Here is a 13,542-nt window from a genome sequence, read left to right as displayed (position 1 = left end):
GCATTTCGCCCTTTTAGGCTTCCTCAAAGGTATGCATAAGACGTAGGTTATTTTCCAGACAAAGCCAGGGCGGTAATCATCAGCGAAGATCAAAAGTAAGGCTGCCAGGGTGTTCTATGGCAGCCTTTTTATAGTCTTTGATATTGAAAAGGTCCTTGGAAAAGGATTGAAGGAGGTTGAGGAAGGAATTAGGCTGGTACAGTTAATCTACTGGATGCTGGAGTGGTAGTAAGCTTCCATTAAGTAATGAGTCCTTTGTAAAGGATTGGAGTAGAATAAGATGTAAAGTTTAGCTGCCATGAATGATGCTGCAGGCAGCACACATGCTCATAAGACCAAAAACACCTAACTCCTGTGTGAGCCTGTTTGGGACAAGCGTCGCTGAACCCAGACATTTTTTTGCTGGGTGGGAAGAAATTGCAGCCCCTGTATTGTGACCCAACTCATCACTAACCACCCAAAAACAACTGGTTGGTTGCTGAAAAGTGTCGGGTGGTGCGCCCAGCTAAAAGGGGCAGGGGAAAACACTGAATAAGGATATAAAACCTAAATAACAATAGGTAATAAAGAAAAAAAAACCTCTGCAATCTTGGAAAGAGGGAAGAAAAACAACTAAAACATTGTATAGCAAATCTGGTTGCTTTAAACCTTTATTCCTGTAATAGAGGGTGTCCTCACATACCAGGAGTGCTTTTTTTAAACCTAGTTGTTACAGACAAATTGCCTGGCCTTTGACACGCATTACTCAAAACATCTAACTTTAAAATGCATCAAGAGTTGTATGGGCATTTTAGGTGCTTTAAAATAACATCCCTGTAACACTATGCTATACTGGGATTGTGATTCCCAGTGACCTTTTCCATGACAGTTTTAATAATTATGATTACAGTGAGTGCTCTCCTTGCATATTTGGAAATACTTGTTTTAGGGCAGAGGTCAGCACCACTAGGCCATTTCAGGGGTAGGCAGAAGCACACTAGGCTGGACTCTCTCTTGAGTCCCGCCCTAATGGCTCCGCCTCCACCAGGAACACCCCTTCAAGGGAAATCCCCCTCCTCTGCAATGCATACGGAGGAGAGGGAATAATCCCTATCTACCCCGCGGTAAATAGGTAAAGGAGCCACAACATGGAGGCTCAAGAGCCGCATGCCGCTCCGGCGGCTCTGGCTCCAGTAGTTTGTTCAGGCTCCGCTGCGGGTTGCCTGCTGGATCAGCCAGGGGGGCGCTAGGCCGGAACAAACTACCATCTAGGCCGTATCTGACCTAAAGGCCAGAGTTTGCCTACCTTACCTACCTGTTTTAGGGCATGCTTGGTAATTACACTTTTCTCCGCTTTTGAGTAACCTCTCTTTCCAGAATGATGATGGGGTATAGTAAAATGCATGCAGAGTAAACAAACTAAAAAGCTGTGCATAATGTTTTTTTTCTGCACAACATGTGGAATTAGGTTATTTCTACATAGTTCTATGATATGAGCTGTCAAGCAGTCTGTAGAGTTTCTGGTAGGTATATGAAAGTGCCAATTATATAACGGAGAACAATGGCAGAAGGGGAAAAAAATCTCAATCTTGTCATCGACCTGATTGTAATTGTGGATCGTAGGGCTGTATAATCACAGAAAATGTTAAGGTTGTCTAAATGTTACTTTTGAGAACAAATTATATAGCTGCTGTTTTGCACTTGTCATGTTGTGTTCTCGTCTATGAAAGCTGAACTTTTTTACACTCTTTTCAAAGTAAGCTTGTCACTAATTTGAGCATTTGAAATAAAGCATATGAAGAACATAAGCAGAGGTTACTTTCAGTAAAATTGTTGTTTTAGTGAAATTGTTGTTGTCAAATTTCAAAAATGAGCCATTGTACCATGAGATGAAGTTATGACATTTTGAAATTTGGACAGGACTGTGACCTGCCCTATTTGTCATTGAAGGCACCGACTATGGAGTGCAATAGTTTAAAACTCATTTAGACCTACTAAAAGTGTAAAAATGACTTTTTATGCTTGCTCTAACCTTCACTTCTGCAGTCTTGCAACTCTGAAGCCTCTTCTCTAGGATCCTTCATCAAGAGTTGGCAGGCTCTGATGTCCGTTTTCTCCCCAGCCCCTTTTCGCTGGGTGCACCACCCGGCACTTTTCAGTAGCCACACGGCTGTTTTTAGTTGGTTACTGATTAGTTGGGTCACAATACAGGGTCCAACCACCCATCTGCAGCTTCTTCTCACCCAGCTTAAAAAAAATTCTGGGTTAAACACTGGATGTTATGCCCTATGATACTGGTCCAATATTAGTATATTGTAGGTTTGAATGCCTAAAACCTGTAGCATTTGGGCTGCTATGGGAATAGGGGATGAAGTAAGTAAAAGCCATTTTTACTATTCCCCTGACATACTTGGGAATTATAAGGCGCTTGGAAAAAGGTGGATTTTTACAGAAAAACCTAACATTTTCATTTCAGAACTTCAACTGCCTAAATCTATGAATCTGCTTATCACCTAAGCTTTAAAAAAACATGGCCTCTGCTAATGTAATTTTTAATATGCTTAGATTGAATTGCCATGGTTCATTTCTTTGGACTCATTTACTACTGACTGTTAGCATTGCATTCTCGTTCTCTCTGTGGTTGCCATAATTTAGGACTAGGTAAAAAAAGCCTTTCTCAACCTTTTCAACATGGAGGAACCCTTTAAATACCATTCAGGTCATAGGGATCCCCTGCCATAATTACTATATCCACAGCTCACAGTATATTAGTGTGGGTCAGTAGGAAGAATATCTCTTTTATTGCTGGCCAGTGGGAAGAATGTCACCTTTACAGATAGCGAACAAAAATCACTGGTGATGGTAAGTTGCTCAAGAAACTCCTTACAACCTCTGGAAGAACTCTAGGTTGAGAAACACTGGTATAGACTCCATCAGTTTACAGTGTGTGCTCCAGATTTTACAGATTTCTTGTGATTATTAGTCATTGTTTGAACTGCAAAAGAACAAAAATTCCTGGGGATATATTTATCTATGAGCAGACATTGGCAGCTTTCATGGAGAAACCAGCTTGTCACACTGTCCAGCAAAAATCTGCGAACATTCCCAGTGTGTAATGCTTATAGTTGCTAGAATTAAAATTTCCCCCAGCAGTTTTTTGTCTGGATTTTAAAATAAAGCAGGATTATGTGACAAAATTAATTAAACATGTCCATTTATGGATGTATCGGGAGAAGCAAGTTTCAGCAGTGATGGTGGTTACTACTGCAAGCATATTCTTTTTTTTTTTTTTTTTTTTTCTACTATTGGAATAGAAATAAGGTAATCTGGTTTAATAATGATTTATAACGAACGTGTTATTGATATGCTAAAAGCATGTCAAGCTAATGTGTAATTTTCTCTTCCTTAATTTTATGCGTTAGTGGAAATGTGACTGCATAATGTAAAAATATTATTATATGGTATTGACTGCTTTATATAAATAATTACAGTGGTTTATGGGATGAAACTCCCACTGGTTTAGAAGTCACACTACTGAATTAGTCTGTCCATAAGGAGAGAGTCAGCCTTGAAATAAATGCTTAAATGATAAATTGGGTCACAATAGAGGGGCTGCCACCCAGCTTCAAAAAGATTATTGGTTGAAAACTGATGACTGTCACCTTTTATAAATTGGCAGGGATCCTTTCAAGTGAGTTTTTTTGTTTTTTTATAAACACGCTTCTCAAGCTCTCTGCCCTGTAGCCCATTGTTTTACTCAATTGAGAGCATTAGCAGGAAGAGAGTCAGTAAAGTTTATAATTATTAAACAGTATTTATATAGAGCCAACATATCACGCAGCGCTGTACATTAAATAGGGGTTGCAAATGACAGACTGTGACACAGGAAGAGGAGAGGACCCTGCCCAGAGGAGTTTAAAATCTAAGAGATGGTTGAAGTAGCACACAATAGTAGGGGTAATAGTTCATAGTGGCATCGGCTGTAATCGGCATTCGCTATTTAGGGGACATCCGTACATGGACTAGATTTTCATCTGTAAATGATTGGGTTGATAAAAACTAGTAAGAAAAAATGTTCTGTACTTTAATAAACTTGGTTGCCACTTTTATCACCCTATTAAGTGGGAACATATTTTGTTCCCTGACGATCAGTTTTTTAAAAGTGGAAGATAGTGTTACCTAAGTTGTACAAAAATTTTTATTGCTGTTTGTCCTGCTTGTTTGACTTCCCCTTTTCTTGTGTACTTTTGTTTGGTTTAGGGAGTGTGTTGTTAATTCTTTTTTCAGTTATTTATTTTTAATCTCTTTTTTGAAAACGGTTACCTACAAAAACTTGATTTATAAATCAAGTGGAAATGTAGAACTTGCAGGTTGTAAAGGCTTATCTCAGGTGAAAATCTGTTCCCAACCGCTGATCAATCCTATGGACAAGAGTGGACCAGGGTACTGCTCACCCGTCCTCCCTGTTCTGCTCTCCATGGAACAGAATGGTGCTGTTTGTTCCATCCATTGGATGTCTGCACCAAGACATGTAATCAAAATCATAGGATCACTGTGTTGGAGCTTTGCAGGTCAGAATAGATTGTGTATTGGGCTAAGCAATGGTCACTTGGAGTGATTACTCGGCTAACGAGTTACTCTACTAACAAATGTTTCGGCTAACAAAGATTTTTTCCACTGTGTTTAGGCCTCGGCTAGCCAATGCATTAGTGGATCCGGGATAACAAATTGCAGCTGTGTTCAGCTGAGTTTTCACTTTGTTATAAATAACAATTTATAACAAAATTTTGGCTAATAAGTGTGAATCTGGTACAAATTATCTTCGTTGGCCAAGATATCACTGTATTTTTATCACTGTAATTTTATGACCGTAAATCTTCATAAAGTTTATTTTTGGGTCTTACTTCATGATCCTAAATCTGTCACAAAAATGATATTACTCTTCTATCACCATCTATACATGTGGAAATGATCAGACCTGGCAACTTCCCAATTGCTGCATTATAATAGGCAGATAGGATTATTGTTTTATAAGATCTCAATTTTCATAACAGGGAGGCTGAGGTGTATGATGCAGGTAGGAGCAACCAGCTTATGGTGTCTCTTGGCCTCATGTGGACATCGGATAAGTTTACTTTAAAACACAGGAAATTCTGTGCTTGGTGGAGTTGCGGTTGACATACAATGTTCTATTGTGGCTAGTAATATGTCAGGAATTTGCATGGGCTGTATATTGTCTCCATGTCTAGTGCACAGCTCTGTTCGCAGTCTTCTTTCATATAAATGCCGTTCCAGAAGCTTTCAGCTATCTTGTAAGACTTTTCTCTGTCATGTATCTTGTCTTGAAACTTGTTGTCCTTATCCTATATAAAATGTTATCTGTGCTTATTTTATTGTTTTAGTTTTCTGTAGCCTAATGTCTGTTTTTAAAAGTAACAATATTGGTAATATTTTTGCATTCTTGAAAGTTGTTGAATTGTTCCAGTAAAGCAATTCACACCATGCATTGTGTAAAGGTCAAGTTGTTCTGTGCTGATTTTAGATTTGTTTCCACGTACTGTATAACCACATCAGAGGAACCCATATTCTTTCCTTTGTGCTGCCTTAGTGTTTTGCTTGTATTACTTAGCAGAGCATTACAAAGTATGTTTGCCCTGTATTCTGCCTTTCAGTGCTAGTTAGCAAAGTAATTTAGAATGATCTGTCAATGAAAACCTTTAAGCTTTGTTTCTCCTTTGCTGTTGGAAATGGCTATATGAGTGTTGAAAAAATATCTCTCCAATGTGTGCTAATAGCGCTTTTAAAGTAGAGCTGAACTCCAGACAAATGGCTAAGCACAAGTATAAAAAGCAACCTGGCTATATTTATATTTCTCTCCACATTCCGGCAATTTATATTATTTTTATTATTATTGGTTTAATAATAAAATAAAAAAAATTATATAGCGCCAACATATTATGCAGTGCTGTACATTAAATAGGGGTTGCATATGACAGACAGATACAGACAGTGACACAGGAGGAGGAGAGGACCCTGCCCCTAAGAGCTTAGAATCTAAGAGGTGGGGAAGTAGCATACAATAGGAGGGGGGTATCTAATTTTCTTTTATGTAGTTTAGTGACACTTGCAGGTCTTTTCCGTCCCCCAGCTTGTGACTATAGAGTGAAAATAGAAGCAGCAGACTTTTGCTCATCCTACAGTACATACATACAGTATATATTGCACTTCAGCATCACTGACTGGCTGCTTACACTAATAGTCTACAGTAACCCCCCCACACACACACACACACACACACACTTTATTAGTATGAATGTTGTTGTTGTACAGGGACTGCAGAAGACTGATACCAGGTCACATTTCGGTAACACTGTGGGCATATAAAGATTTATCAATAATTAAAGACCTGCTTCAATTTATGTACTTTCTATCTAGTTGGAGCTAAGTTTAAAAAAACCTGGAAGATTGAATAGCATGGACATCATTCTAAACTTTGTTGGGAGTTTTTGCTCACTAAATGCGTTTTTGTTGGTGTTTTTGTAATACTAGGGGTATACTATGCCATGGTTTTAATAAACTAGATGGCTGATTCAATGAAAGCATCAAATGAAACAAAAATCCATTAACAATTAGTTCCTTTATTGATCAGTTAAACACTGATCAGGAACAGCTTATCTTTTTATCGATCAGATGGGACGAATGAGTGATCAGCAGCCACATAGCTTTGAACCTCATCAACTGGTTCAAATCTAGCGCTGATGATGTTTTCGACATTTAATTAGATTTTTTTTTTTCTGAATCTGACGTTTATAGAGTTGTGTTAGAAGTAAAATGATCTATATTTTCACAGCAATGACAATCTTTTATTCTAATTACCAGGCTGCCTGTAAAATGCTCCCTTGGAGCATTAGGTGCAGAGGGATGAAAACATTTGCAAAATTGGGGTATTAATATTGTAGTGATTGTAAGGAGGAAATTTTGAAATTATCCAAGTCAAAAAGAAATATTAAATCACTTGCATTAAAATGGGGAAAAAATTGCAGGCAGGTTGCAGTAGTTGCAAGGGTGATATCCCTCTGCAATAAATTAAACTTGCTAGCCTGTTAACAGTTTCAGTACACTTACCTCGCTCGAGGTAAAAGAATTAAAAACAAAACTAAAGTCCATTCATGTATGCTATAGCTTTATACAGCTGCTATTGGAACTGATGTTTCAGTTGGGAGATATTTCCTCATTGCCTGTCTGTGTAACATATTTACATAGTAGGTCAGGTTGAAAAAAAAAGACATAAGTCAATCAAGTTAACCCTAAGGGAAATAAACATATCCCAGATATAAAACCCTATGGACATAGTTGGTACCCTGGTACAATTTGCTTCAACAATGGAAAAAAATTCCTTCCTGATTCCATGAGGCAATCGAATGTTCGCTGGATCAACAGTTTTTGTTATTTTTACTTTAAAGCCTTAATACCCAGTAACCGTTTATAAATTGTATAAATTTGTAATCATTTTCTGCCTGGGTAGTAGTGGTCACCAATTTTGGCTCTACATTCACTATAAAGCTGAATTCTAAGATCTCAAATTTAAAGCATACCTAAACTCACAATTTTCACTTTACATGAAAGGGTAGACAACCCTTTTTCTGTCAAGTAAAAATTCTGTTTTTTTTTTTTTTTTTAAAAAGGGAGCGGTGCCACCTCCTAATTCACCTGGGAGATTGAGAATGAACGGGACCACAAAGCCTCCCAGGATACCTATGTTAAGCAACCCAGGAGGCTCTTGGGTGCTCCTTCTGCGCATGCCTGAGCATCTCGGGCATGCTCAGAAGGAGTTTTTTTATGAAAAGGGACAAACGTTTTTGATCTTACGCTTGCGCAGTGGGATTGGCAGTTTTTGTTCCTATCTTCGTCACCCGATCTCCCGCCTGGGTCGGGTGACATAAGAAAAAGAGCCGAATGTGGCGGCGCCTGGAGCACGAATACAGATGCCAGGACAACAGGTGGACCTGATGGAAGAGACCTCCGAACTGATCGACTGCACTGCAGGATTAAAGGTAAGTTTTTTTTTTTTTTTTGTTTTTTGTTTTTTTGTTTTTGTTTTTTTGTTTTGGGGAACTTTCCAGTTTATTTCCTCTTTAAAAAATTAACTCAAAAACAATGCTTAGTAATTATAATAATAATAATTAATTTTATATTCATTATAGTGTGTGTATATATATGTATGTGTGTATGTATATGTATGTATATATATATATATATATATATATATATATATATATATATACATACACACACACATATCATGTAAGTAAATCTTTTCGTTGGCTGGTTCTCTGCTGTAAGCAGTTGGTATGATGTCTATGTTAAATAAATACTGGAAATAATGTTTTGACAGCGTTAAATTGTTTAATGTGAAAGCAATTTGTTTAACATGTTTTTTTCTTTTATAGTGATGCACTGCGTAATATTGTTATCTGCAATGATGCTTCTTTGCGAAGCCAGCCTGTTATCTACAATCCAGATTTTTTTGTGGAAAAGCTTCGCCATGAGAATCCAGAAGTGTTTACTGAGCTGGTGGTAAGTAATATCACAAGATTAATAGACCTGCCTGGTACGGAGTTTGCTCAGCTTATGGGTGAGGTGGAACCAAAACTTCCTGGGCAAAGCGGAACTGCCTCCTTCTTCAAGTCACTCAATTTTCTCAAACGTAAAGGTAAGACTTTTATACATCTGCTAAAAACTGCCATTTGAAAAATGTATAAAACATGTTTTTTTTTTACAGAGTGATCCCAGAGATCCCAAAACCTTTCCAGGCTACATATAAAATCATATTGCCATTGTTCAAGGTTTCCCTATTGTGGTTTTAAAGTGATGGCTTATTGACTAGTAGGGGGCATGATTGGCGGGCCAGGGCTTGGCCATTGGAGCTCTTTTGAAATATGTAGACCACCCCAAGGTGGTATGGATTGTAAGGCAAAGAAGATCACATTCAGTGTTCAACCCAGAAATTTTTCTGGTGGGTAGTGGCCCCTGTATTGTGACCCAACTACACAGTGACTACCCAAAAACAGCCGGTTGATTACTTAAAAGTGCTGGGTGGTACACCCAGATATAAGTAAAGTAACATCCATTACTTTACTTTTAAGTATATCTTCTTACTAATACCTTTCTAAATCTTTAAAATGGTAGTGTAATTTCAAAGATAATTTTCTATGTATTTAAAGCCAAACTAAACCCACAATACTCATCTGTCCCTGTTCTCTTGCAGGGTGCTACCATATTTCTTCTAATCCTGTAGATGGTCTTTGGCCATTTTGATTGGCCCAGCTGGCATGATATAACTACCACTCAAGCACGCGGAGTTCATTCAATCGTGACACGCAAAGGGGAAGCTGAGATCTCTGGGTGTCCTGGAAACCAAAACTGAAGCTATGCAGCTTAGGTTTTTGACAGATACCTGGATGGATTATTGCAAACGGGACATCGGCTGTCACTTTTTGCAATAATGCCCTGCCTGGTCATGTCTTGCTATGTCTTAAACATGGAACTTTAGTTCCACTGTAAGTCTGCACTTAACATAATACCTGATGATACCTAAGGGACTTTGTTCAGGCACTTTTTGATCATGTGGGACAGTGCTTTCCCTGCCTTCCAGTAGCCTTAACACGTCTCCCATGCCATATCACCAATGATGTACCTTTTAGTGATGTAAGGGCAAGGGTGAGCAAACCCTGAGCTTGGTGCAAGATATATGCATTCAGAAATGCATTAGATATGAAGAAACTTCAGTGAAGGTAGCACTTCGGCAGACAGAGGATTTTATGAATGGAACACTTATCACAATGTGGGAAGATCAAAAAGCTTCCTTTTACTACATGTTTTTCGCCAATAGATAATCTAGGCACAGGGTGACTTGCTTAAGTAATCACTTCCCAAAGCTTTTACATTGTTTGCAGACTGCAGGCTTTTACATTGTTTGCCAATCTTTTGGAGCTCACGGACAACTAACTTCCCGGACTGCGCATGCGCAGGGAGCAGTGTGTCACTCAAAGAGGAACAAACTTCCCCAGAGTGATGTTATGATGCCAGGTCTTAGCCTGCGATGGGAGAGTTGGCAGGTTGTGTCCGGAGAGACAACCCGCCACTGCCCTGAGCCTGTGATTCATATTGGGACGTGGTCCGCGGCTCTGGCCACTGCGCCCCCCAGTGGGGTCCTTCTGCTGACTCCACTGGGGGGCACATGGACCAGAGCCGTGGACCACCGGTTGGTGACCACCCTCCCATTGCAGATTGTGTGGCTGTGCCAACAACTTATTATGCAGACATAATTCTGTTATCTACATCAGAGAACCCACCTTTAGGAATGCCATTATCAGAAAATCTACCCTGAGAATTGCTATATAGCTAAATGAGATGCAAAATATTTTTTAAATGCAAAGTATGCCACAAACTGCATTTGTGGTTAAAATGTCATTGGTTAGGATTTACTTTTACTTGAGAAAAGGAGAAAATATTATGCTACATAGAAGGAGTTCGGGGAAGCCATGTATTACTACTGTTATTCATTCTGTCCATGAGCTCTGTTTATTTAAATTATCGTTATTGGGTGGACTTGCTACATACAGTGAGCGATAAAAGGACTGTTTTAGGTCCATGAAGGCTTTGCATTCTAGGAATTCTACATTAGATGAATACAAATGGTATAAAATAGAATAAGTGCATGTCCTGAGGAATAGGCTGTGAATAAGGGTATACTGTTTGACAAAACATAAGCCACTTAGCTGGTTTTCGAGTATAGTAGATAAAATTAAGTGCTTTGAGAACAGATCTTTTTTACTATAATGTTGTCAAAGTACCCTAATTCTTTTTCCGGAAATAAAAATGTGTGGGTACCTTGAAGATTTACTTAGTTCATCCTTCTAATGCATCCAAGATATGTCTGCTTTGATTTATATCCTCGTCAAATCCTTTTCAGGGCTATGGCATTGCAGACCTTACATGCCAATAACTTCTTTGTGATTTTTTTTTTTTTTTTCTCTACCTTCTCAGAGAAATTACTACCACAAACACAGTTTAAAGCATACCTAACTCCACCGTATTACTGGGGCTAGGATGATTTTTTTTTTCTTTTTTAAACCTGAACATGCATTTTTAGGCAGCACTTAATTCTGCTTTTTTAAAAAATGTTATTCACTTTGAACCAAACTCTGCAGATATAGATTTTATAAAAAGATTAAAGCTTATTTTGACTGACCCAGTTTTGTAAACTATTACAACTGTAAAACGTGTATTAAACTTTAATTACAGAATTATCACTGAATTTGTGCCAATTTGTAGTTGCTTTAATGTGAAAGCATATAAAAGAAAATTACATCTTTTCACATTTCAAATAGCAAATGTCTTGAAAGAAATGCTTTTTAATAACAGAGCTTTTCATGTTCCATCATTCTTCCAGAAAAAGGCATTGTGTTTGGTGCACCTTTGACAGAAGAAGGCATTGCACAAATATATCAACTGATTGAGTACCTGCATAAGAGTAAGTTTCTAAGATTTTCATGTGTTCTACTCTGAAGTATTTGTACTGTCTGTGTATCACTATAAACCTTTTCACCTCACAAGCCTTTTATCTTTGGGAAACTATGATAAGCACGTTTTGAGTTATTTTTCAGGTTTTACTATTTTGGACTCCATTAGAGAATTTTCCCGATGGAGATAAAGAATCTGACAGAGCTTCTAGCTCTTTTTGGTCTGTTGTGCCATTGTTTTGTTTTTTTTCTATTGCTTCTTTTCTGGTGAAACAGTTGCCAGTAGGACGGGGAATGAAGGGAAATTTTTGAATTTATCCCTCCAGTGATGTTCTCCGAAGACAATTCTGCAGCTAGGTTACTACTGTGCACCCTCTGAAGATGGCTTCATTCTTCACAGGTGTGCTGCTCAGTGTTCCAGGGTGTCCTGAGGATTTCAGTGGTGACAGAGCAAGTGATAGACTTAGTGAGCCTATTTGCTACGATTGCTGTAGCCACAATATGGTGGGTTAGTCAAGGGATTAAAGGAAATCTACAACAACTTTTCTGATAATAATGCCACTCTATGCCTAAAGCCTCACACAGATGTCAAGTTGCTGCTAATGTAAGATTATTGAATGTTTTTGAGAGACTGCCAATCGCACACTTTCATACATATGGCAGTGTTGAAATTGTTTACATAGCTTGGCAGTCCACTGTATTGGTAGCAAATTGTATGTTCTCTTTATTTACAGACGTTCATTACTGTGTACTTTTCCTGATATTACTTCCCTCTCCTCCTGTTGGTTGCATATGCACTCTGATGCACATTCATTCATAGATACACAGGACAGGGCACTGCGGATATCTGCTCTAACAAATCTGCCAGCAAAGATTGCTTGCTGTCACAGAGAATATTTGGAATGATTTTTTTTTTTTTTTTTATCTAATGATGCTTACATTTATCCCACTTGTGTACTGGGCTTAGGCCCTAGCAAGGGATAAAATGTGTTGTAGCAAAGGTTCTGGTTGGGGTATCTGCTGTTGCTGCTTGACTTGCATGTGTGATGTGTAGCTTTGTGTTCTTAAATTTGTATAATAGGAAAATTTTGTAAAACCATTAGGGGGAGTAAAAAAAAGCACCTTTTTTCTGCTCAACTTAAATTCATAAACTTAATAACAACATGCAATGCCAAGCTGTAGAATCTAAAGCTGGTAAAGTACTTTCATGTGTTAAAAGAGGAATAGACTGCAGAGATGGAGACATAATCCTGCCCCTGTACAAAGCATTGGTCACACCACATCTGGAATATGCAATCCAGTTTTGGGCACCAGTTCACAAAAATGAACTAGAGAGAGTGCAGAGAAAGGCAACTAAACTAATAAAAGGAATGGAGAAGCTCAGCTATGAGGAGAGATTAGCTGAACTGAATCTATTCTCCCTTGAGTAGAGACATATAAGGGGGGATATGATCACCGTGTATAAATATATAAATGGTCCATATAGAGAATTCTCTTCCTGATTATTCACTTTTAGATCATTACAAAGCACAAGGGGGCGCTCTTTACATCTGGAGGAAAAGAAGTTTAAGCTCCGTATGAGGAAGGGATTCTTTACTCTAAGGTCCTTGAAAATGTGGAATCAGTTCCCTCAGGAAGTAGTTTCAGCAACTACTATAGATTGCTTTAGGAAAAAGATGGATAATTTCTAGAAGCACAGAATATACCTGGGGATTACCAAGACTGTTGATCCAGGAAACATGCAACTGCCCTAGGGAATCAGGAAGGCATTTTTTTCCTTGTTGGAGCAATTTGTACCAGGTTTTTTTTGCCTTCCTCTGGATCAACTATGTCTATAGGACATGTTCCGGGACATGTTAATTTCCCTAGTGGTTGAACTTGATAGACTTGTCTTTTTTTTTTTTTTAACCTATGTAACTTGTGTTTGGTGCAAATGTTTATAAAATGGGTAAAATGGACAGCAGTTTTAACCACAGGGCTGCCTAGGTATGACCATTAACATTTTTCATCTTTCATGCTCCTAGAAAATTACTAAATA

The 13,542-nt window shown here is 38.3% G+C and overlaps 1 protein-coding gene across 1 annotated transcript in view; it reads left to right on the top strand.

Moving 5' to 3' along the window:
- ARHGAP19 (Rho GTPase activating protein 19) overlaps positions 1 to 13,542 on the top strand; it is a gene marked incomplete in the record, with an annotated part of 40,195 nt that overhangs the window by 3,489 nt on the left and 23,164 nt on the right. Inside the window, 2 exon segments of the mRNA XM_072424320.1 lie at positions 8,430 to 8,692; positions 11,435 to 11,515. Of these exon segments, the coding sequence (XP_072280421.1) occupies positions 8,430 to 8,692; positions 11,435 to 11,515 (344 nt within the window).

This window comes from Pyxicephalus adspersus, chromosome 10 (genome assembly GCF_032062135.1).
Source record: "Pyxicephalus adspersus chromosome 10, UCB_Pads_2.0, whole genome shotgun sequence".
NCBI classification, from domain to species: Eukaryota; Metazoa; Chordata; class Amphibia; order Anura; family Pyxicephalidae; genus Pyxicephalus; species Pyxicephalus adspersus.
This window is presented reverse-complemented; position numbering and strand designations above follow the sequence as displayed.